This window comes from Channa argus, chromosome 3 (assembly GCF_033026475.1).
Source record: "Channa argus isolate prfri chromosome 3, Channa argus male v1.0, whole genome shotgun sequence".
Classification (NCBI taxonomy): domain Eukaryota; kingdom Metazoa; phylum Chordata; class Actinopteri; order Anabantiformes; family Channidae; genus Channa; species Channa argus.
In genome coordinates this window covers 553,992-576,780 of record NC_090199.1, presented here as the reverse complement: position 1 = coordinate 576,780, position 22,789 = coordinate 553,992, and the positions used below count along the sequence as shown (strand labels likewise).

At 39.3% G+C, this 22,789-nt stretch overlaps 1 protein-coding gene across 1 annotated transcript; it reads right to left on the bottom strand.

Moving 5' to 3' along the window:
* Positions 1 to 4,943: 4,943 nt before the first annotated feature.
* LOC137123355 (NACHT, LRR and PYD domains-containing protein 12-like) lies at positions 4,944 to 19,392 on the bottom strand. The gene is made up of 13 exons (XM_067496949.1): positions 19,239 to 19,392; positions 17,238 to 17,513; positions 16,241 to 16,531; positions 12,693 to 14,532; positions 12,065 to 12,238; positions 11,809 to 11,982; positions 10,946 to 11,119; positions 10,602 to 10,775; positions 9,738 to 9,911; positions 9,212 to 9,385; positions 8,469 to 8,642; positions 8,120 to 8,166; positions 4,944 to 7,262 (listed from the first exon to the last, which is right to left on the bottom strand). The coding sequence occupies exons 2-13, from the start codon at positions 17,506 to 17,508 to the stop codon at positions 6,730 to 6,732; spliced, it is 4,200 nt and encodes a 1,399-aa protein (XP_067353050.1). The 5' UTR covers positions 17,509 to 17,513; positions 19,239 to 19,392; the 3' UTR covers positions 4,944 to 6,729.
* Positions 19,393 to 22,789: the final 3,397 nt, after the last annotated feature.

The window sequence follows — 22,789 nt, the reverse complement described above, 5'->3', positions numbered from 1 at the left end:
ACTTCCAGGGAGGCTTTTATCATTTCAGCTGCATTGCAGAAAATTGATGCAATAACTAAGATGAAAGAGGAAAAGCCTGTAAACAGTTAACCATACAGCTGAGAGGTAAGTGATGGCCATGGACGGACTGTAACCCCTACTTCAAAAAAAAGTCCTTTTCTAAATGGAAAATGTCCCATTATCTCTTTATTTCCATTTGAATTATGGGTATGTTCCTTCATAGTTTTGCACATTATTTTTTCAATCATCTGAGTTCCCTTTGTATTTTAATAATATTCCATATTTCTAAAATATATTGTTATAATTTTATATCGATTGCTTGGCACTTTTGTTTATAGCAATTTGTATGTTTAATGGGGTTTATTCAACAAAGACACAAAAGATCATGACTGCATTCCATCAGCTTCAATTAATTGTGTTTGTTTATATATTTGATGATCAAATCACCTTTCATGAGAAATTATGCAGGAAAACTGGTTGCAAACACATAGAGCCATTACATTTCCTTGCGACTGTACGTTGTCAGAAAACCTATCATTTTAATAGATATTTTATAAAAGTAACTGCAGTTTAACCAAGAAAGATCTAGACGAGACCTAAACCAATGACCGAGAAAGTAACAGAACACTAGAAACGTAGACATTCATGAAACCATCAACTAAACCAAAGTACACTAGAAAACAAGTCATACCCTCACCCGACAAAACCCACACACAGGAAAAGACTGACAGAGTGAAAAACAAAACCAAACCTCAAACCAAACAGAAAACAGAGTCCACAAGAACTGGGTCATGAGTCCAAGAACCTTGAAATGGGTAAACTAGGAGACAGCATGTTGCATGGATGGCAGCAGCAAACAAAGACAACCATCCAACAGAGAACCAAGGGGAGAACTGGGTTTTAAAAGGCAGGGGAGCAGGTGAAAACAATTGTGACTGTTGATGAGTGGTGAAGCTGTAGAAATTAAGGAAGTGGAGAAAAACGGGTATAAAATAAAAGTCCAGGGCAGGAAGTGAGTATGAGGAACATGAACATGACACCTCCACAATAAATTAAATAATTCAATTAATTTCTGATGAAGCATATTTAATTTCAAAGTAAAGACCCTTTCTGCAGCTACTGGTCCTACCAACCTGCCTGATGGTTTGTTGTTGCTTTTTGTTGCTCTGTTCTTTTCTCTCTTCACTTTCCACTCACCCCAACCGGTCAAGGCAGATGGCCGTCCACCTTGAGCCTGGTTCTGCTGGAGGTTTCTTCCGTTAAAGGGAGTTTTTCCTCTTCACTGTTGTCAAGGGCTTGTTCAAGGGGGAATTGTTGGGTTCTCTCTATACATTTTTATAATCTTGACTTTATTCTGTAAATAGGTGGGTTTATCTTGCTCCTCAGTAGCAAGGTAATGCATCTCAAGGGGTCCATCCTCTTTGATCCAATTAATATTGTGTCAACATTTTAAGAATTAGTATTATTAATATTATTGTTATTGTGTGTCTAACTAAATTTGGTTCACTCCTCTAAAAACATAAACATTTTTCAGTAGCTTCAGTTAAATTGTTTTCATATTTTTTATTACAAAATTATTCCTTGTAAAATATTTAGTTGTGTTCTGCCGACTTCCTTTTGTTGAAATAGAAACATACACAGGCCTCTGTTACATAAGAATATCTATTTTGTTTTTGTTGTCAACTAATGTTACAAGTTGTTTCTCCAAAATCAACACTAAATGCAACTTTTATTTACCCCTTTATGACAAGCGAGGACCAAATTTCTGTTATGACCTGCTGCAAACTTTCTTTTATATTTATTTGCTAAATGCCTCATTTTCACTGAGGGGGGGTAAATTTGAGTACAACTGTAAACTAATGCATTCAGGCTCAGGCAAATCACGTTTATTCTGATCTTCATGGTGAAAACTAATATAATGAAACAGGAGGAAACTGTCTGTAAAACATCACAACACCTGAACCAATCAGCTGTTAGATCAGGTGAGACCCTTGTGTTCACCATCATGAGGTTTTGGAGTTGGTGGTGATCAACTTCAGCACCTGGACCAAAAAACTACAGCTGCCTTGATGATGAGGCAGAAGGAGAGTGGAAGAGACCCAGTTTATGCACAGTGTAAACTATGACTTTATCCCATTTACATGAATACATTTTGCCCAGAAAGCCTCCTCTAGTCATCTTTCTATCTCACTGATGTTTCCTAGAATCTCACTTTGACATCCTGGGATATTTGAAGGATACATTCAACCATTTTCTTAAAGTAGTCACATTTTACTAAAACCAACAATGAATTGTGTCCACTCACATGCTGTAGCCCTCTTGCTGCTCGCTGCTCCAAAAACTACTGAAACACATCAGTCAGACACATCACTTCACTGGGTGACGTCTAACAACTTTTCCTAGCAGATGACTCCAGCTTCCTTCAGAACACAGTAGTATTAAATACTGAAACAACAAGCCTGGCCATTGTCCTGGGCCCCAGTTTCCATTAAAAAACATATTTCCCCAAATGTTTCCCCATACAACAATCCACAGTTGTATCAGCATGGGAAAAAATGTTATGGGTCCTTATCAGTCCATTCTGTAATAGGGAACCCGAGTTGGCTGAATGTGGGGCAACACTGGGGTTGAGTGGTTAGTGTGACTCACAGCTAGAAGGTCCCCGAATGGAATCCACCTGCCTTTCTGTGTGGACTTTGCATGTTCTCCCTGTGCTAACCAACAGTCCTCCATGGCCCTGAAAAGGATAAGTGGTTACAGATAATGGAGGGATGAAATCAAGCATCAACAAAAACCAGCACCAGCACGTCCAACATCCAATAATTTTCAGCTACAAAAAGATGAAGAAAAGATGATGATCCCATCTGTCACATCATTTGTTAACTTTCTTTGTGTCTATAATTATACTGATAAAACACAAAGTTATCATGGATCTCCTCTGGGAACTCGCTGTGCTCCATGATTTCCATGCAGTGACAGTTTGACAAACACAATCATTTATTAGTGTAATGGACAGTCAGTCGCAAAATGTCTTTAGAGTTTCTTCAGTGGATATCCTGACTCTGTTGCACCATGTTTCAACATCAGTGAAGGGTCTCAGTGATCCAGGTCTGAAATTCAGCTGGACTAATTTCTGTTTTAGAGTGTCCTTTCTTCCAGCCCTTTTCTGCTCCTCGGTCGGGTTCAGGCATCACCATCCTCCTCCTCCTCCTCGGGTAGAGTAGTGAGGTCCTGGATCACAACCCTAGGCAGAACCATCGACTGGGCTTTCGATATGTGAGGATCTCCCAAGGAGCTTTTCTTCCTGGATGTATTCAAGGTCGTAAAATTATGAAATGCTTCCGTCTCCACCACAAGAATGTGTCTGTGGACTTTAGCCTTTATTCCTGTCTTGCAGAAGAGAACTAACAAGATCATGAGGCAGATTTTCTGCAGCTCCCTGCTGTTCCCCTCAGGTTTTCTGAGAGGTGGTGCGCAATAAAGTTTTTGTTGTAAAATTCTTTAAAAGTGAATTGTTTTTACATCAGATAATTATCCGAAAAATTTGTATGATCCAAAAACAAAGAAAGAAGAAGAGTTTGAGTTTATCGTCTCCTCTGCTGAAGCATTTTGTTTCAGTCCCGAGTGTCATCATCACTTCTTGCTGTTGTTCCCTCTGCTGAACATCATCCGTCTACAAGCTGGTTCCATCTGAATCGACTGAGTCTGCAGAGTCGTCCTCTCACTTTTCTGCTGCAGGCTGAGCTTTTATGAAGCACATCTGTAAGAATTTTACATCTCTCTCTTTTTCTCTGTGAGTTCAGTGAGAGAGAAATTCTTTGAAAGGAAGCTTGTTCCTGTTCAACTCTTCCTTTCAAACCAGCTTTGAGCTTTTAGTGAGCAGCATGACCTTGTTTCTGCATCCACATGCACACTAACACACACTATTTGTACTGTAATATAATGTGATCTGCAAAGAACTTTGATCATGTGAAACAAAGTGAAGTCACAAACACCTTCCAAAATGACATTATCCATAGTGAATGTTCAAAATAAAAAAGTTTAGAAATGAGATTTTTAAAAATACGGTGAATACAAAATATAATATTCCACTTAATGATTTGACTTCTGCACAGAAACATTTCACAGTGTTACCACAGGCACAGAGAAGCTGTAAGTGGTCTGATGTGAGCGGGCGATAGCTCACCAGTGCTCACTATGATCTTTATGACCCAACTTTTATCTGGGTTAAGCTTTTTATGGGAAGAGCAAATTAAACATTCATGAGAAAATGAAGGGAAACAGTAATAAGTCAGAAGTGCTGTTCTGCAGAACGTGTTGAATAAAAAAATGTACACGACCTACTTGTGGCTGCAGTGTTACTGCTGGTTTCCTAGTGCTGCTGCTAGTGCTCATTAAAATATCATTCAAATTTTATAAGCTGCATCATCTGGGGAGCAGGAATGTGAACAGAGAGGAAGGAGTTTTTGCTCAAATGACTTAAGAAGAGGAAATGTAATAGATTCGAGCATCAAAAGATTTCCCTGATTGGAGCAGTGAGTTAAACATCAGCAGGCTATTTTTATCAGGCAACACTTGCAGCTGTTGAGGAGAAATGTGGCTCATTACATCTACAGGCTGAGAGGTTTACAGCTGCCTCAAGCCAATTTTTCTTAATGCAAGACGTCCACATTCCTGCACTTAGCTTCAAAGCCAGCGAGAAGCAGAGAAAATGCTCATTAGCATAGATTAGCAGAAGGGCTCCACTCTCACACAGGACATGTTTTTTACTGAACTGTCATAAAAGTACTGCTGGTTTCATCTAACTGATGGCATTTTGTTATTAACACTTTTGTGTCCTCACAACTATATTCAGACACCACAGCCTATTTACACAAAGACACTCCTGGGTGTGTGTGTGTGTGGCAAAACAGTGGTGAGGTAAAAATGATGCAACAGCAAAGTTGTGTCTCTGAAGTATTGTATCATTTATTTTATTAGTCACACTGGGACTCTCTCATGGTGTATTTAAAATTTATTTATTATTAAAATATATACAGAGTGTGGTTTAGATTCCCACCATGGCGACACAAGCACAAGAGCTTTTATATTTTGAAGTTTCTACACCGACATCGTCCTAAAAGCCTTAAAATGGGTTTTACAAAGAATTCTTATATTAGATTCACTGATTACTGAGCTGATTTATAGTACAGTGAATGGTTTTAGAATTTGGTTGCACTGCACTGATGCAGCCTCATATCAGAGCATTAAACTCAAAGAATGCAGATGTTAGTCATGTTAGAGTCACATGGGAAACCACCCAAAAATTAAATTATATTATATCATCAATTATATCATACCAACATGATTCTACATCTTAATGGGGAAAATAAGGAGAAAAATGTAAAATCGGTGGTAGATGGTGGATAGAAATGGAGATATAATGACGTTTAACACCATAAAGAAATCCTAATGAAATAAAACAATTTGTACATATATCTTAAAAACAAACATTACTATATGTGATTGTTTGTATGATGTTAATCCTACGGCAGGTTCCCACTGCCAGAAGCCACAAACCACAGAGAACAAAAACAGACCTAAAAATACCGTCCTAAATACAGATAATGAAATCCAAATACATATCCATGCTACTTTCTCAAAAAAGGGTAAATAAAACATTATGCAAGAACCACCCACTCTGATTTCTATCAGCCAAAACATTACATCATCTACAGTAACAATACAAAACTGACACTCATTGTGTACAAAGTAGTGCAGTACACTTTTTCATACAAAACATGACCTCATGCGATAAGCCAAAAGAATAACAAAAAAAAAATACTGTATATAAAACTTTCTATTACATTAACTGAGAAGTTGGATTTTTGAGAACAAACAGCTCAAAGGATGAACCGAAAGGTTTGTGATAAACTGATTAGTTGAGTTCACACACGGAACCCTCTGGTCATGTTACTGTTACAACAGTCAGGGAGACTGTTCATGTAACACAACATGTTGGTGTGTGTGTGTTTGTATTTGTAACAATATCATTAATGTTCATCTTTTTTTTGTGTAGCCTGTGTCACAAAACATTTACAGATGCTCAAGGACAACAGTACTGTCCCAGACTTATTTCCAATGTGGTCTTTTGATGAAGAATTTCAGGTGTCTAAGAATCACCCAACTACCATCAAATCCATACAACACACTATGCAGCAAGCACAAGGTAGCAACGCTAAATGATTTCCTCAAACCTAAAACATCCAAAACCAAAACAACAGAAAAGAACATATTTTGATCTTTGGCTTAGATTTTTGCTGCCTTGTACCTCACTTGTAAGTCACTTTGGATAAAAGCGTCTGCTAAATGACTAAATGTAAATTTTTGGAAAGAGCTTTGAGAACTTTGTTTTATGCCAATAAAATGAAACCTTTGTCTCTACATAAATCATCTTTGTGTAGATGTATTAACAACTTTTGCTGGATGACCTACTTACTACTAACGAAGAGTGGAGAGATTAGGACTCTCAGGCAACTTGAAGATTGATTATATTTGATCATTGTCTGAGACAATGACACACATGAGAACTGTAAGTCACATTGAATTTAAAGAATGTGTTTGTTTATTCCTGTTGGTTTAAACTATGTTAGTTCCTTCCACCACGGCAGCGGCACTAACTGCAACCGACTGGGTAATTGGGTAAAATCAGCATGGACATAGAGCATGCAGCACAGTTTGGAAGGGAACCTACACCTCACACAGAAATACTGAGGAACTAGACCACAGCCCAAAGCCGGGATATAGAGGTTGAGTGAATGCGGTGCTGAAGGTGTGGAGGTGGATCAGTTTATCAGAGGAGACTTTGTAAAAGGAAACAGTCCCAGCAGGATAGTCCACGTACACTGCTACTCTGTTGGAGACAGAGGAGGACGGCAGACGGAGCTCTGTTTTTCTGTTATTGTGACAGATTGAGTAAGACTTCGGAGAGCAGTATAGACTCCAGGACTGATTGTTCCCTCCTAACCTGCAGTCAGCACCATTTCCTTTCCTTCCTAGTACTCTGTATGCCACGGCTATGTCGACCTCTCCTTCCCACTCAACCTCCCAGAAACAGCAGCCAGTAAGGCCATTACTACACAGCAGCTGTTGCCAGGAGTCAAATCTCTCTGGATGATGAGAATATGACTGCTTCTTATCGACCGATGTCACCTTTCTGTTGCTATTGGACAGTTTGAGGAGTCTGTGTACTGTGTTGGTGTCCAGTGTGAGTGCAACAGCATCTGGTTGAGAGAACAAGACAAAATAAAGCAGCAGTTTATTGTCTAACTTGTGATGTCAAAACAGCTTACAAGTGAGCTACAACACAGCAACAAATCTAGGAAACCAAGGAAAAACATTAAAGCAAAGTGCTATGAGAAAAAATGGTTCTGTTTCATGAGATGCAAGTGAAAGATAGGACAGATAGGAAAAGGTTTTTGGGGGAGGTGGAGGGGGGTATAGGAGTGAATTGAAAGGGGAGAACAGCTTCCTGGTGTCAGCAGTGTTGCTAAGTACTATTTTTGCCCTGGTGAGACTGTAAGAAAAAGACACAAGCGGACTTTGATATTCAGCGAGAGCAGACACAGTCTTGGACTTGCAAACAGTTCTTGCCAGCAGTCCTGAGTGTGTGCATTGTTCATGGATCAGGGTAGTGAGCCAGAGATAAGGAGATGAGGGGCGAACAGGTTTGGAAGACAAGGGACAGAGACTATCCACACTATCCAAGTCGACAGGGTAGAGGGGACGTGTGCTGGGAGTAAGGTTGCAGTGACCAGTTAGGAAAACTGTTCAGGACTGAGGGACCTGGGGAGGGAGTATGTATGTGAAAGTGAAAGACAGTGAGCTGAACGAAGAAGTGATCTGATAAATGCAGAGCAGTTACTGAGATGTCGTCGGTGGTGCAGTTTTAGATGAGAATGAGTTGATTGCTTTGTGGTTTAGGTGAGTGGGGACAAATTTTAGGCTAAACGTGTAAATTTGCTTAATATTGTTGACTAAATAAAAATGTCATCTTAGTGAATCTTATAGTCACACAAGCATTTGATTTAAACTACTAGTACTGTCTTGTTTTTATCAATCAAAGGGAACGCACACTTACACTTCCTCAGACCAGGTTTCATCCTCTGCTCTCCGCCATATTCCAACCTGAAGGAAGAAACAATGCAATGCAGTCATCTAGTATCCTTTCCAGTTCTATTGCATAGTCACACAAATGCACCCATCATTTTCTTACAGAATGAAAACAATTATACAAAGTGAAAGGATGTATGGAAACATCTTAAAGCCTTCTACATTGGCATGACAAAAATTCAGGATATCAGCTTCATTAGATCTTTTGATGAACCTGCTGTAGCCACATTTCTACAAGGCTGCATTACAGCTGAATGACGGCTGCTGTCAAAGTTTTCTTAAATAGTCTAACAAAGAAGAAGTGTAGCTGATCATACCTGAGAGTGTCCAGTCTCCACTCTGGATCCTCCAGTCCAGCAGACAGCATCTTCACTCCTGAGTCTCCTGGATGATTGTAGCTCAGATCCAGTTCTCTCATTTGGGAGGTGCTGGATCTCAGAGCTGAGGCCAGGGAAGCACAGCCTTGCTCTGTTATTAGACAGCCTGACAGCCTGGAGACGGAGACAAAATGCTTTAGAATCTTGGAAATTCTAATTCTATTCTATTTCACTGAGTCAAAAAAACTATGGTGGAGCATTGCATTCACCTAAGAAAAGAAATTAGAGACATTATCTCATAGTTATGAGAATCAGATCTCGTAAAGTCACACTGCGGGCTGCAAAATGTTGACATTTTAGAAAATGGAATCGACCAAATTATCCATCTCCATTTCCATTTCATGTTTTCTTTTGGAAGTATAAAAAACTGTCACTGAACTACTGTGATACTGAAGACACCTTAAAAAAAAGTCAGGTTCTGAAATGTTCTCAAATTTATAAGTTCCCTAAGTCATAATTAAAAGGAATGCAATGTTGGAAAAAAGAATAAGAAAGAAACAAAATCTCAAAGAAAGATATTCTCAGGTATCTAATACTGTACAGAGTGATGGTACCACAACATGTGTGAGAAAAAATAAGCAGTAAAAATCACCCATTTATCCTGCAAAATGTTGACAACTATTTAAGTTTAATACTTTTTCTATCTAAAAGTTATCTGTTCACAATATTAGTTTCATCCTTACCCTAATTTTTCCAGACTACAGTGTGGATTCTTTAATCCAGCAGAGAGATGCTTCACTCCTGAATCATCCAGGTCATTGTTACTCAGGTCTAGCTCTCTCAGACCAGAGGACTTAGACCCGACAAATGAGGACAGAGCCTTACAGCTTTTCCGAAACAGATTACAGCCACCCAGTCTTTGCAAAGAAGTACAGAAACAGCATATAGTCACATACGTTGTGATACGTTATAGTTTACACACTGATGCAGACACAATAAGATACATAACCTCATAATTTAAGGAAACAGCACCATAAGCCTTAGTTTAAAATCTTATTGTTATAAATGCTTGTGCTGACTGGCTTTGCTTGTTTCATGGTCTTGTAATAAATATTCTATGTAAGATGTGTTTACACTATTCCTAAATATTGTTGCACAATGTGACTAAATGTTTGCAGTCTGCAGCCTAGCAACTGCTGCTAGGATCCACATTTCTGTTAAAATCACTCGGAAATGCTAACATGTCATTAGTTTTTGTGATTTTCTGACCTGAGAGTTTCCAGTTTACAGTGTGGATTCTCCAGTCCTGTGGAGAGCAGTTTCACTCCTGAGTCCTGCAGATCATTGTTTCTCAGGTCCAGTTCTTTCAGACTGGAGGACTGGGAGATTAGAACTGAAGACAGAGCTTCGCAGTTTTTCTCCGATAGATAACAACCACTCAGTCTGAAAATATATTAACAAAAACAAATGTTAACAGTATTTACATCAGTGGTAAACACAGTATCAAAACTTTATGGCTGCTTTCTCTGAGTCAATGACTTAATCAGTCACCTAATTGACTAAGGCAACCTTATGTAAAGTACTTCTACAGAACATGTGCAATTACAGATACTAATTTCCGAGATACTTTTATCCAGATTTACTTACAAGTAGCACAGGTAGAACACACTAGAGGCAAATTGGGGTTCAGCGTTTTTCTTAAAGAGATGAAGGAGAAATATGCTAGAACATGACATTCTTAAACTGGGCTTTATCTGGCAGAGAAGTTGAGGCTTAGTTAGGGAGACGGTGGCTCAGGAGGTGGAGGAGTTGTCCATCAATCCCAGGGTTGTTGGTTCGATCTCCAGCTCCTCCTTTCACATGAGCATGACACTGAATTCCAGCTTAATTGCTCCCGGTGAGCGTTGGCCAGCTGCATAGCAGTTCCCCCATTGGTGTGTAAGAGTGTGTGTGAACAGGTGAATGAGAAGCAGTGAAGCAGCAACATGCTTTGGGCACCATTAAGGTAGAAGAGCACTATATAAGTACAGACCATGTACCATTTACTTTAATGTAGTTTAGTGTTGCTAACAAAGCATGAAGCTTCACAGTATGATAAAGAAACTTATCTGAGGCCTGGTTGTTTGTCTATACCTGAGACTCTCCAACTTCCACTGTGGATCCTCCAGTCCAGCGGACAGCAGCTTCATTCCTTCATCTCCTGGATAATTGTAGCTCAGATCCAGCTCTCTCAGATGGGAGGGGTTGGATCTTATAGCTGAGACCAGAGAGGCACAGCCTTCTTTGGTCAGGAGACAGTCAGACAAACTGTGCAGACATGCGTTTACACACACACACACACACACACACACACACACACACACACAAAGACACATACACACAGTAAACGCTATATATTAAAATCCCATAGATTTTAGATACAAATCTAAACTTTATGAAAAGCAGCACATAAATGAAAAAAATATGAGAATCCTGACCTGAGAGATTCAAGTGTACACTGGGGACTCTCTAGTCCAGCACACAGCATTTTAACTCCTGAGTCCTGCAGGTCATTGTTACTCAGGTTCAGCTCTCTCAGAATAGAGGACTGTGTGCTTACAACTAAAGACAGACTTTCAATGCTTCTCTCTGTTAGATTACAGCCAGTCAATCTAGAAAATGATTCAAAAAATTATATGAGTTACATGTAAAAACCTCATTCACTGTTTGATTCAGTAAATATGCTCTCAGCATTTTATTAGGAACAGAGTCTTAATACTGAGCTGTTTTAAATCATAATATGAACGTAGTCGTAAAAATAACCTATATGGTTAAGCCACGCCAACAAACCTATGTAATTATGTGTACAGTGCAGAAAGATCATTTAGAGTGTATACAGGAATTGTATCGTGGCAACTGGACTTCTCGAAATATGTCACTGCTCATCCAAGTGCTGTAGCTTCTTCAGCTTGAGGAAAGTGAGTTGGGGAACCCAAATACATCTTCCAGGGTATCCGAAAAGATTGTCTGAAGGGTTTGTCATGGCAACTGAACCTCTTCCTTGTTAATGCTAAACCTTTTCAGGACTGAATAAGCTACTGAGTAGTGAAATGGTTATGAAGTTCAGTTGCCATGGTTTTATTTCCACAGATCCTGAAGGGTGGTTTCCTTTCTCACCTGATCTGGATAGACTCATAGAGTGGAATACAGAAACAGTGTAATGCGAAATTGGTTCTGGTACAACATTTACATTTGCATTAACTCATTTACCAGATACTTTTATTGAAATGTTACAGACCACAACAGATTGATCTCCAGCTCCAAGAGCTGGAAATTTCAGATCATACTTTGTAATCCTGACCTGAGTGACATCAGTGTACAGTGTGGACTCTTCAGTCCAGCTGACAGCAGCTTCACTCCTGAATACTGTAGGTTAGTGTTACTCAGGTCCAACTCTTTCAGAACAGATGGCTGGGACATAAGAACTGAGGACAGAGCTTCACAGCTTCTCTCTGACAGCTTACAGGCATTAAGTCTTAAAAAATATGGCAAATGTCAAATTATTACAGAATAATTAAGCAAATATGGTTTCTGTATAATAAATAATGAATACATACCTGAGTTTCAGCAGTCTGCACTGTGGACTCTTCAGTCCACTGGAGAGCAGTTCATAGCCGGAGTCTTTTAGGCGGATGTTAGTCAGTTCCAGCTCTGTCAGATTTGAGGCCTGACTGCTAAGAATCGAAGACAGCGCTTCGAAACTTCTCTTAGACAAAATACAGTCACTCAGCCTGAAGAATAAAAAGCACATTTAACTTTTTTGTTAATAATCACATTTCTGAGATCACAACAATATTCACAAACATGCATTTGCTATTAACAGGGTCCAACATTAACACCTGCCAAGGACTAAATGCAAGTAGATTTCCCATTAAGCCAGTAAATGAAAAAATTAATGGCAGATAAATGTTTGCAGCATATTATTTATTTAGAACAATGCTATCCTGAGAGACTGCTACATTTTAATTTATGGGTGCCAAAAAGTTCAACTTCAGACCTTTGTTTTTTTTTAACATTAGTGTTTAAGAATTCTGCATGTTTGTATTAATCTATAGAAGTACAATAATACTGATGAAACTGTTTCAGTTTCTAATCAATAATTGAAGAAATCTTGTATAATCTCTTAAATATTGTTAATAAATTAGAAGATTTCTGAAACAAATGTCCAGGTAACTGTGCACATACAGAGCTTTGTTGGAGGCCTTGACCACTGGCAGCAGCCTCAGAAGAGCCTCCTCTGAAGCAGAGTATTTCTTCAAGTCAAACACGTCCAGATCTTTTTCTGATGACAGTAAGATGAAGACCAGAGCTGACCACTGAGTAGGAGACAGTTTAATTGGGGAGAGACTTCCTGAACTCAGGTACTGTTGGATCTCCTCCACTAGAGAACGATCATTCAGTTCATTCAGACAGTGGAACAGGTTGATGCTTCTCTCTGGAGATAGATTCTCACTGATCTTCTTCTTGATGTACTGGATAGTTTTCTCATTGGTCTCTGAGTTACTCATTGGTCTGAGAAGGCCTTTTATTTTTTCCTGATTAGTCTGCAGTGAAAGACCAAGAAGGAACCGAAGGAACAGGTCCAGGTGTCCATTTGGACTTTGTAAGGCCTTGTTGATTGACATCCTGTGAATTTGTTTTAAAGATGTTTTGCATAAAAGCATTTGCAGGTTTTGTAGTGAGAATCGTGGAAAAGAAATCACATTTTTGTTGTTGTCGATAAGTGACATCCTCACATAAACAGCAGCCAGAAACTCCTGAACACTCAGATGCACAAAGCTGAACATCTTGTCTTTCTTTCTCCCATGTTCTTCTTTAAAGATCTCTGTGAACACTCCTGAACACACTGAAGCTCCACCAACATCAAGGCCACTCTCTTTCAGATCTTTCTCATAGAAGATCAAGTTTCCTTTTTCCAGCTGCTGAAAAGCCAGTTTTGCTAATGATTCCATGTACTGATTGCACTTCTCTGGGCCGTACTTCTCTTTTGTCCGATCAATCTGAAACACCAGAAACTCTATGTACATCTCAGTCAGGGTCTTGGGCAGCTCTCCTCCCTCTCTGGTTTTCAACACCTCCTCCAGAAATCTAGCAGTGATCCAACAGAAGACTGGGATGTGGCACATGATGTCGAGGCTTTGTGATGTCTTGATGTGGGAGATGATTCTGCTGGCCTGCTCCTCATCTCTGAACCTCTTCCTGAAGTACTCCTCCTTCTGTGGGTCTGTGAACCCTCTGACCTCTGTTATGCAGTCGACAAACTTTCGAGGGACCTGATTGGCTGCTGCAGGTCGTGTGGTTATCCAGAGGCGAGCAGAGGGAAGCAGTTTGCCATTGATGAGTTTCCTCAGCAGCACATCTACTGTGGTGGACTCTGTTACAGCAAAAGAACCAATGTCATCAGCATTAAGGTCCAGATGAAGGCGACTCTCATCCAGTCCATCAAATACAAACAGAAGCTTGAATTTGCTCTGGTAATAGTTGGTGTTTCCCGATGACTGTAAAGTTGTAAAGATGTAGTTAAGAGCTTCCTCTTTGATATCTGCAGTTTCTGGGATACATTCAAGAACAAGCTTTGCCAAACTAAACTTTTCTCCAGTCAGTGGATTCAGCTGACGGAAGGTGAAGGGGAAAATGAGGTCCACATCTTCATTGGTCCTTTTTTCAGCCCAGTCCAACAGAAAATGGCGCACAAAGAATGTTTTTCCAATTCCTGCAATTCCACTTGTCAGCACTGTTCTTATGGTTTTGGACATTTCAGACTCAGCCACGAAGATACTTGAGGGATTCACAAATTTTTCTGTTCCTGTTGCCTTTTCAGCTGTTTCAATGTGTATAATTTCATGCTGTGCCTTCATGTGTATATCAGTCCCAGAAGGGATGTACATCTCTGTGTGGATATCAACGAGACGGTGTTCATTTTTTTTATCAGTCCACTCTTCTTGTAATTTCTTCTGAAGGTTTGATTGAAGAATGTTTTGATAATATGTGATTGGTTGTGGCTCTGATACTTGAATTGTCACATCTGTGCAAAATGGTAGAAATTGTTTATTAGGTTGTGTGTGCAGTTATATCTCTGCATACCTTCCTAAAACAGCAGTGCATTAGTAATTTTTTCTAATACAATTATCTGTGTGTAATATTGTAGCATTTATTGTATCATGGCCAGTGCTCGGTCTGACTGAGGTAGTTTAGGGTCTTATTATCTACCTACATCCTCATTATATGTTGGATGTTGTGTTTTGTCAGATCCTGGTCTTTCTGTCTGCTCTCTGTCTTTATATTAGAGGGCTCACGGCCTGTGTTATTAGAATAGCTATAATAATATCGCAAGAAGAACTGTATCATAAGTAGTATTGGCAGTATGGCATTACAAGTAATATCGTTTTTTCAACTGATATAACTTAATAACAACTAATGTTGAATTATTGTATTGTTACCTGAACATAATCTTATGATGTGTGCACACAGCCAGGTTCATATCAACTACTAACTAAAAAACTACACAAAGGATGTAGGATGGCAAGACATGAAGACTTTATCCCCCTGGAATTATTGTCACTGTTTTGAGTTTTTCTCAGTTAAAGATTCAAAGAACATTATCCTATATTGAAAAAGGGCAGCACAGCCCTGGAGGGTAACAAGAAAAGTGTTGTGTACTTGTAACATATTTGAAACTTTTTGTGTCTCGAGGAGCACTGATGAGGGGTTAATTGTACTTAATCAGTGCTTGATTGTGGTTAATGAATACCCCAAACTGATATATAAGCACTGAATGCATTTTTTTGTCAAGTTTGTCAGAAAGTGAAAATCTGTTATGAAAGTAGCATCTGCAACATTGTATAGTTAATGAGTTAGTGCAGTTTCAATAAATGGCCTGAGAAACCAAATTGGCTTGTTTCTCATTGTTTTCTGTTTTATTTTTGTTTTGTTTTTTTTTTGTTATCAACTTCACTTGTGTTTTAGTTAAGTTCTTTGTCTTTTTTATTTATATTTTAAAACTGTAATCTTATTTCACGCTTGGCCTTAGTCACCTGCTTAGGATGTCATCACGCCACTTATCGGAACAATATCTATGGTCCAGCAGGTACCTGTTCCACATTCTAATGGGCTCAGTAGGTCAGGTGATATTATGCACCACAATGAGGTTTCATTATGCAAAAAACTAAATGCTTTTCTTACACACACAAAGACACAACAATGGCTAAAGTAGCAAAGCTGACTCTCACCATAGCAAAAAGACACAGACTCCCGTCTTTGTGTTTTGTGACCCAACCATCAGACCATAACACCTCCCTAACAACACTTTGTAAACTATAAATTACATCAACTAATGCTCTGGTAGCATATTGTATTTACTAAGAACGCTAGATGTTTTAGGCATAATAAATATTCCAGTAGGTAGAAGGTGATTCGCTAAACCATCACAGTGCGCTGATAAAAGAATGATTCATTATAATTGAATGACATGATAATGCTAGAATCAGCTGCCTTAGTTTCCTGATTAGTTTCACTCTAACACTTGCCACAAACTGGAGCATGTTCATGTAAGTTCATGTTCTATGTGCCTTTATTCTTCCTGCCTTTTTTTTCTGGTTTTTCCTGTTATCTAACAGCACTTATTAACATATTTCAACTGAAAATATTACAAGTAGCTCAACTAGATTGGAGTAACAATATCCTGTACAAAAAAATAAAAAGTACACAACACCCAGTATCAGCATTAGCTTTACCTGTATTCTGACCGCTGACAGCGGGAAGGTGAAGCTCCACGCCTCCAGAAATGCCTCCAGAAACTGGAGGAGGAGAAGACTGGGGAGAAGAAGCTGGAGGAAGAGAAGGTGAAGGAGGACATTCTGAAGGAGGAGATGGTGAAGGAGGAGATTCTGAAGGAGGAGATGGTGAAGGAGGAGAAACTGGACGAAGGGAAGGTGAAGGGGGAGATAGTAAAGGACCCTTAATCGGAAAAAGGGAAGATAACCTCTTCTTTGACTTCTCTCCTGCATCACTGGCATCAACTGAGACTAAGAGAAAAACCATATTACAGTTTTACTTAATACAGTTTTCGATCATTATTGTGTATGTGCATTTTAGTAAGAAACATCACATTTGTGAACACACACTCTGATTGTGTGACTGTGTTGAGGCAGGTTGAGGACATCATTACATACTTCCTAAACCTGCCTTTCTTCTGTAGTGTGGCTTAGTCTCTCTCAACTGCTGTTCAGGTCCAGATGGAATTTTCTGTCTGATTCCTTTTCATGTATCATGTTACTACTGGCATCTGTCGAGTAGTGAATCATTCAGCTGCTTTTCTGACATTACTAGTAAGAAGAAATGGGTGTGACCCTGCTTCCCTGTCAGTCCTGTCAGCACACAAAGGTGTTGTTGATCTCGAGTCAGAGAGAAGCAAACTACTGACAAGACATTAACTAAAAGAAAAACTCCTTCACTGTGCAAAATAGTGTTTTCAAATGCTAAAATTCATACATAATATTCATGTTTGGTCTAAAGACTCATCTACTGTGAATAATCTAAGCAAACTGTCCAACCTCACCAATGTAAAGCTATGTAAACTATGTAAAGATTAAGTTTTTGCTCTTCAGATCTGTTTTCCTCACAGATCAACTGTCTACTGCAGGACAAGATACAACAACCATAAGTCAACTTATTTCATTCTGGTTAATGCTTTTCTCAGACTGATGTGGTATAATGTTTTACATGACTGACCTTTTGGTCTAGAACCTGCGACTGACAACCGTTGAACCAGATCATTTCTGGGGATAGTCTTTAAAACATTTATGGTCAGTTCAAGTGCTCCAGGAAGTTCATACGTCTGCACCAACAGATCCACTATGTCCCACTTGTTTGCCTTATCTAGCCGGCCTCTTTTAAGAGATTGGCCTTCAGGGCACTCAACCTGGAGCAGGGACCACCGGAAGCGCTCAAATTCCTCTTCTCCCAAGTCATCCAGAGTGTCTAAAATGTCCAATGTGGTCATTGTCTCTAGATACAACCAGAAAATGTTAAATGTTAGAGCTGACTTAAGAGGCACCCTATGAACAAAAGCTTAAAACAGTGAAAAAAATGTTGAAAGACGTTAAAACTGTTGTGTTTTTCAGTTGTGATTTCAGTAGTGATGTCAGAACACTCAGACTTCCCTCTGTACTGTCAACTTATTTTGTTCATGTGGAGTGATTCATCGCCATTGTTTTTGTTGGCTGGGGCACAAGCCTGCACTACTACAGATGATCTGTAAACCACCAGGTCCTCTAATATTAATGCCCACAGACATACTGCACAGAGCACTGGTTCACTGTTCTATCTGAACAAAGATGCTTATTAAACTGGCTGACAGCTTCTGCTTGTCCCTTCAGGGCTCACCACAGCGGAATGTGTTCCGCACCTTGATTTGGCATGAGTTTGCCCTACCTGCCCTACCTGCCAAAACGCTCATGACCCGGGCTCATGACCGCCACCAAGGTGACCCTTGGTGGCTGGGCGGGGCCAAACCTGGTGGGGTGGGATTCCATCCTGCAGCCTGCATCCCAACTCGATTCTCTACCAGTTGAGCCACCCTGCCCCGGCCAACTTTGTTTAAAATTAATGTAGACATTAGAACCACCTTTTCTTATAATGCACTCCGACATGACTCCACTACTCACTTTGACTTCAATAATAAACACATAGTAGAATTATAATTTTCTGACAGTTTTGACCTAAAAACTGAGAAATTATAACCTTGTAAAAGTAGAACGCATGGCAGAGCTGCTGTAATGGATTACATTGAATAGCACAGGTGGTCATAATGTTATGCCTGATCAGTGTATGTACATAAGCTTTTACAAAAGTGAAAGGTCTCATCAGTGTTCACATTGTCACATCATGTTTGAAACTGTCCCTTAACTGCAACTAAATCCAATCATGCACTGCCTTCGTGTCACCTACAGAGCGGTCAACTCAACAGCACCTGCCTACATGAGCTCCTTCATGCAAAACTACAATCCCTCCCACCCATTGTGGTCGGCCAACGAACGGCGTCGGTTGGTCCCATCACCACACAAAAGCAAATGGTAAAACGAGCTACCAAACTCTGCACAGTCAGCAGCCTCACTGCAATATTCACAAAAATGCTAAAAACACAACTCTTCCACACCTTCATGTTTTCTTAAATCTTTTTTTTATCTGTTTTTTCTTCCACCTGCATCTCATGAAGAAAAACATTTTTCTCATATCACTTTGCTTTGATGTTTTCTCCTGGACGAAGATTTTTGTTGCCTTGTACCTCACCTGTAAGTCACTGGATAAAAGTGCCAAAGTGCCAAATGACTAAATGTAGATGTATGAAAGTAGGAAACTCTTCAAAAACATTGTTGTAAACTGACTATCTTTGTTAGAAAAATAACCAAGCACCAGGATCCGTGTACTGACCTAAAATAAAGTTTTGAGGTACTTGTACTAATAGTGAAATTGCCTTTTTCATTTTCTTTCATCTATTCCACCTCAGCTTTGGGATAAATAATGTACTAATGTATGCAGAATATGTATTTGAGTTTTAAGTTGAAATTTTAGCCAAAAATGACTGAATTTAAAAACAACTCAAACTTTAAAATGATGCCTTCAAACATCCCAAAATTCAAATTAACATTGGTGTAATTATTACCATTTACAAAAATAAGAAAATCTCTCAACTGTCAACTATAGAGTCAAAAAGAACAAATTTCCACTTACCAAAGTGATCTTTATGAACGTGCGTTTATCAGTTTAGACTGACTTTCTACTCCAATCAAATGCCACCCACTTACTCTTCTTCTGCTCCCTCACTCCTGTGTTTGCTGATGGCTGATTAAACATGTTGATAACATACTTATCAACCTCATTATCCAAGTATGCAGTCTTACACAATTGCCCGTTGCAAACTGTCTCTTCCAGAGAAATATGAGTCATGTAACTGTGGATGTATTCAGCAAACACAGCAGCTCAACCCAAAGATGTAATAAAAGCTCAGCATTGAGCTGAGCAGAAACTATAAAGTGATGCAAACAGCAAGGTCATGAAAACACACAGCTAAAGGTTTAACTCGACTACAGCCATGACTTGTGATAAACATGGAAAATCACATGTAATTGCTGATTCTGTCCCATCTGCTTCTCTTTGCACAGTTTCAACGCAAAATGTGTGAAATAAGAACAGTTAAGCATCATCCAGATTCAGGAAGCAGACACCTTCTCTACTTTTAAGTCTAGGCTCAAAACCTTCCTCTTTGATAAAGCTTATAGTTAGTTATAGTTATGCTGCTATAGGCTTAGACTGCTGGGGGACCCACCCCCCAATGCACTGAGCTCCTTTCCTCCTCTTGTCCCTCTCTCCCCTGCTATCACCCCACAATTGTCACAACTCTATGACATTAACTCTCTGTGTTTTCTCCCGTAGTTGCCTTTGTCCTTCTCTGTCTCTCTCTCTCTGTCCCTTTTTTTGCTGGTGTCCCCTGCTGGTTCTGCTGGAGGTTTCTTCTGTTAAAGGGAGTTTTTGGTCTCCACCATTACCTAGGGCTTGTGCAAGGGGGAATTGTTGGGTTTCCTCTACATACTTGTATAGTCTGGACTTTATAATGTAAAGTGCCTTAAGGTGACTTTGTTGTGAATTGGGGCCTAATACGTAAAGTTGAGTTGAACTGACGTCTTAGTAGAAATGCTGTGAGAAACTGACATTTTCAGAGCTGCAGAGGAGTAAAGTAGTTGGTGGTGTAGTTAGATGAACTAGCTTGCTCTTAGTTCAACAATGTTCATATTTGCACAGTGATCCAGCAGCACTGGGATCTACACAGAGGGATATCATCAGCTCATTTGTGTCAACAGTACTAATCAAAACAGTCAAAGTCTGACCTGAGGGAGCCAGCTCTGAACTCCAGGACTGTTTTGAACACACAGAATGGAAAACTGTATTTTTGACCATCAGACAGACCTGGAGATGAGCAACATAAACTACTGCTACAAGGATGGAGTCCCTGTTAGCAATGAGAAACCAAGGATAAACAGTGAGGTTAAACGATCTGCAAAGCCCAACTGCAAACTAAGGAGAGAGCAGGACTTCAAAAGCTGCTTTAACCCACAGCGGATCTGCCAAGTTACGGCTCTGGCTGTATGTTTTAATTGTTAGTTTTTTAGTTGTGTTTGTGAGTGAGCGCTCTTTGCTTGTGTGGATCTGTGTGTCTGTGAGTTGGAGGAGCCCTGTCTGATTGGCTGGAATGCCAGCAGCTGATTGGTCCCTCAGGTTTGTCTGGTTCCCTCCACCTGGACTGGCTTCTCTGGGAGCAGCACCTGTCCTCTGTCCTTATTATTGGATTTTTGACCTACCATAGTTTGGCCATTTATTGCATATTTTGTAAGTAGTTCTGTAAATATTACCTGGGATTGGTAGTGAAGCTGTAGGCATGAACTGACATTTTCTTTCCACAGTTTTTGCTTGTTCTTTTGTGTTTTTGCGTTTCATCCTGTGAATTCTCAGAACGTTTGTTGTGGAATAGATTCCTTTGTTTGTTGTTTTGGCCTTGGTTCGCCCTGAGTTACAGTGCTTCATTTATATATTATCATCCCTGTCTTGTGATGCCTCTCATGAGGTGCAAACCTGATTTGTTTGGTTTCTGTATAATTCTTTAAGGTCTTGACCTTATAATTTAAAGTGCTTCGAGATGACTTTGTTGTGATTTGGTTCTATATAAATAAACTGCATTTATTAAAATTAAATTATTATTATTTATTCTTATTATTATCAAATAAGCTGTTCTACTTTACATAAAGCTGTAGTGTGGTAAGTGTGTTACAGGCTTGTTAAAATATTGTGTCACCATCTAATGTTGTTGGGAAGCCCAACCTTTTATATTATTTCATGTTTTACAGAGCTGTCTGTGTGGAGTTTGCATGTTCTCCTTGTGCTTGTGTGGGTTTCTTCCGGTTTCCTCCCATAGTCCAAAAACATGCATGTCAGGTTCATTGGTGACTCTAAATTGCCTGTGGGTGTGAATGGTTGTCGGTTTTCTTTCATTCTCCGTACAGCCATCTCTTTTCAGAAACCTTCCACCCGTCAGTATTAGCACACTCCTTTTCTTCTTCTTTGGTCCTGAGGGCTGTTAACTTAAAGGTGTGTATAACATTCCTCATAACCTCAACGTTAGGTATGCAGTCTTTCATAACTAACCGTTACAAACTGTCACTTTCACGGAAATAGGAGATACAGTGGTGTCACATTACTGAGTGAAACTGGTGGGCACAGAGAAACTATTTAAATGATGCTAGACTGAGCAGACAAGCACACACAGTTTTAGTTTTCTCATTTAACTAGTTGATGTATGGATCTATAGGTTTAAGACGATTAAGTTACATGCATATTAAGACAAAGTAATACTGTAATTTCCTTTACTTAGACTTTTCGGTGAATTCTACGATTTAGACTTAAACAGAAGAGAATGTCTGCAAAAAGTGTAGGAACTGGTTTATGCATGACGGAGTGGCTTTGAGTGGGTGCGGGAGTGTCTTAGAAAATCTATTGATTTGAAAAGTATTGATTTAGTTCTTCTACAAAAGGCCTTGGAAGGAATTTGATGAAATGAACTGAGGTGAATGGGGGTCTGATGGCTCAATAGGTAGAGCATCAGGTTATGATGCAGAAGGTTGCAGGACTGAATCCCAACAAACCAGGTGCTGCCCCGCAGAGCCACCAAGGGTCTTGAATCTAGATAAAATGGGAGGGCTGCGGCAGGAAGTAATGACTGATGCCAAATCAAGGCGGGGAACACGTTCCGCTGTGCTGACCCCTAAAGGAACCGTGCAAAAGCCACTGAACTATGACAAGCCCATTTAACATTTACCAGAAAGACAGGATTTACATTTTAGATCTATGCAATATATTTATGACTAGAAAAAACTGTAATTTAAGATATCTGTAACTACATTTGAACTAGTCAGAAATGTAATTAAAATATCTGTAATGAAGATATCTACAATTCAATTCTAACTGTGAATTCCACATATCTTTAATTATATTATGACTAGTCAACATTTAAATAACATTTAAAAATGAAATGGCATTTTGACTAGTCATAATTCAAATTTAACATATCTTTAATTTGACACATCTTTTTTAATGCTTCAAACTAAGATATTGGTAGTCATAATTCAATTATAAATATCTTTAACTAGAGTTTTAACTAGCCAAAACTGTATTGACGAGACCTTAAATATATGTACTGCCTAGTCAAAATAAATATCTACAAACATTCCAGA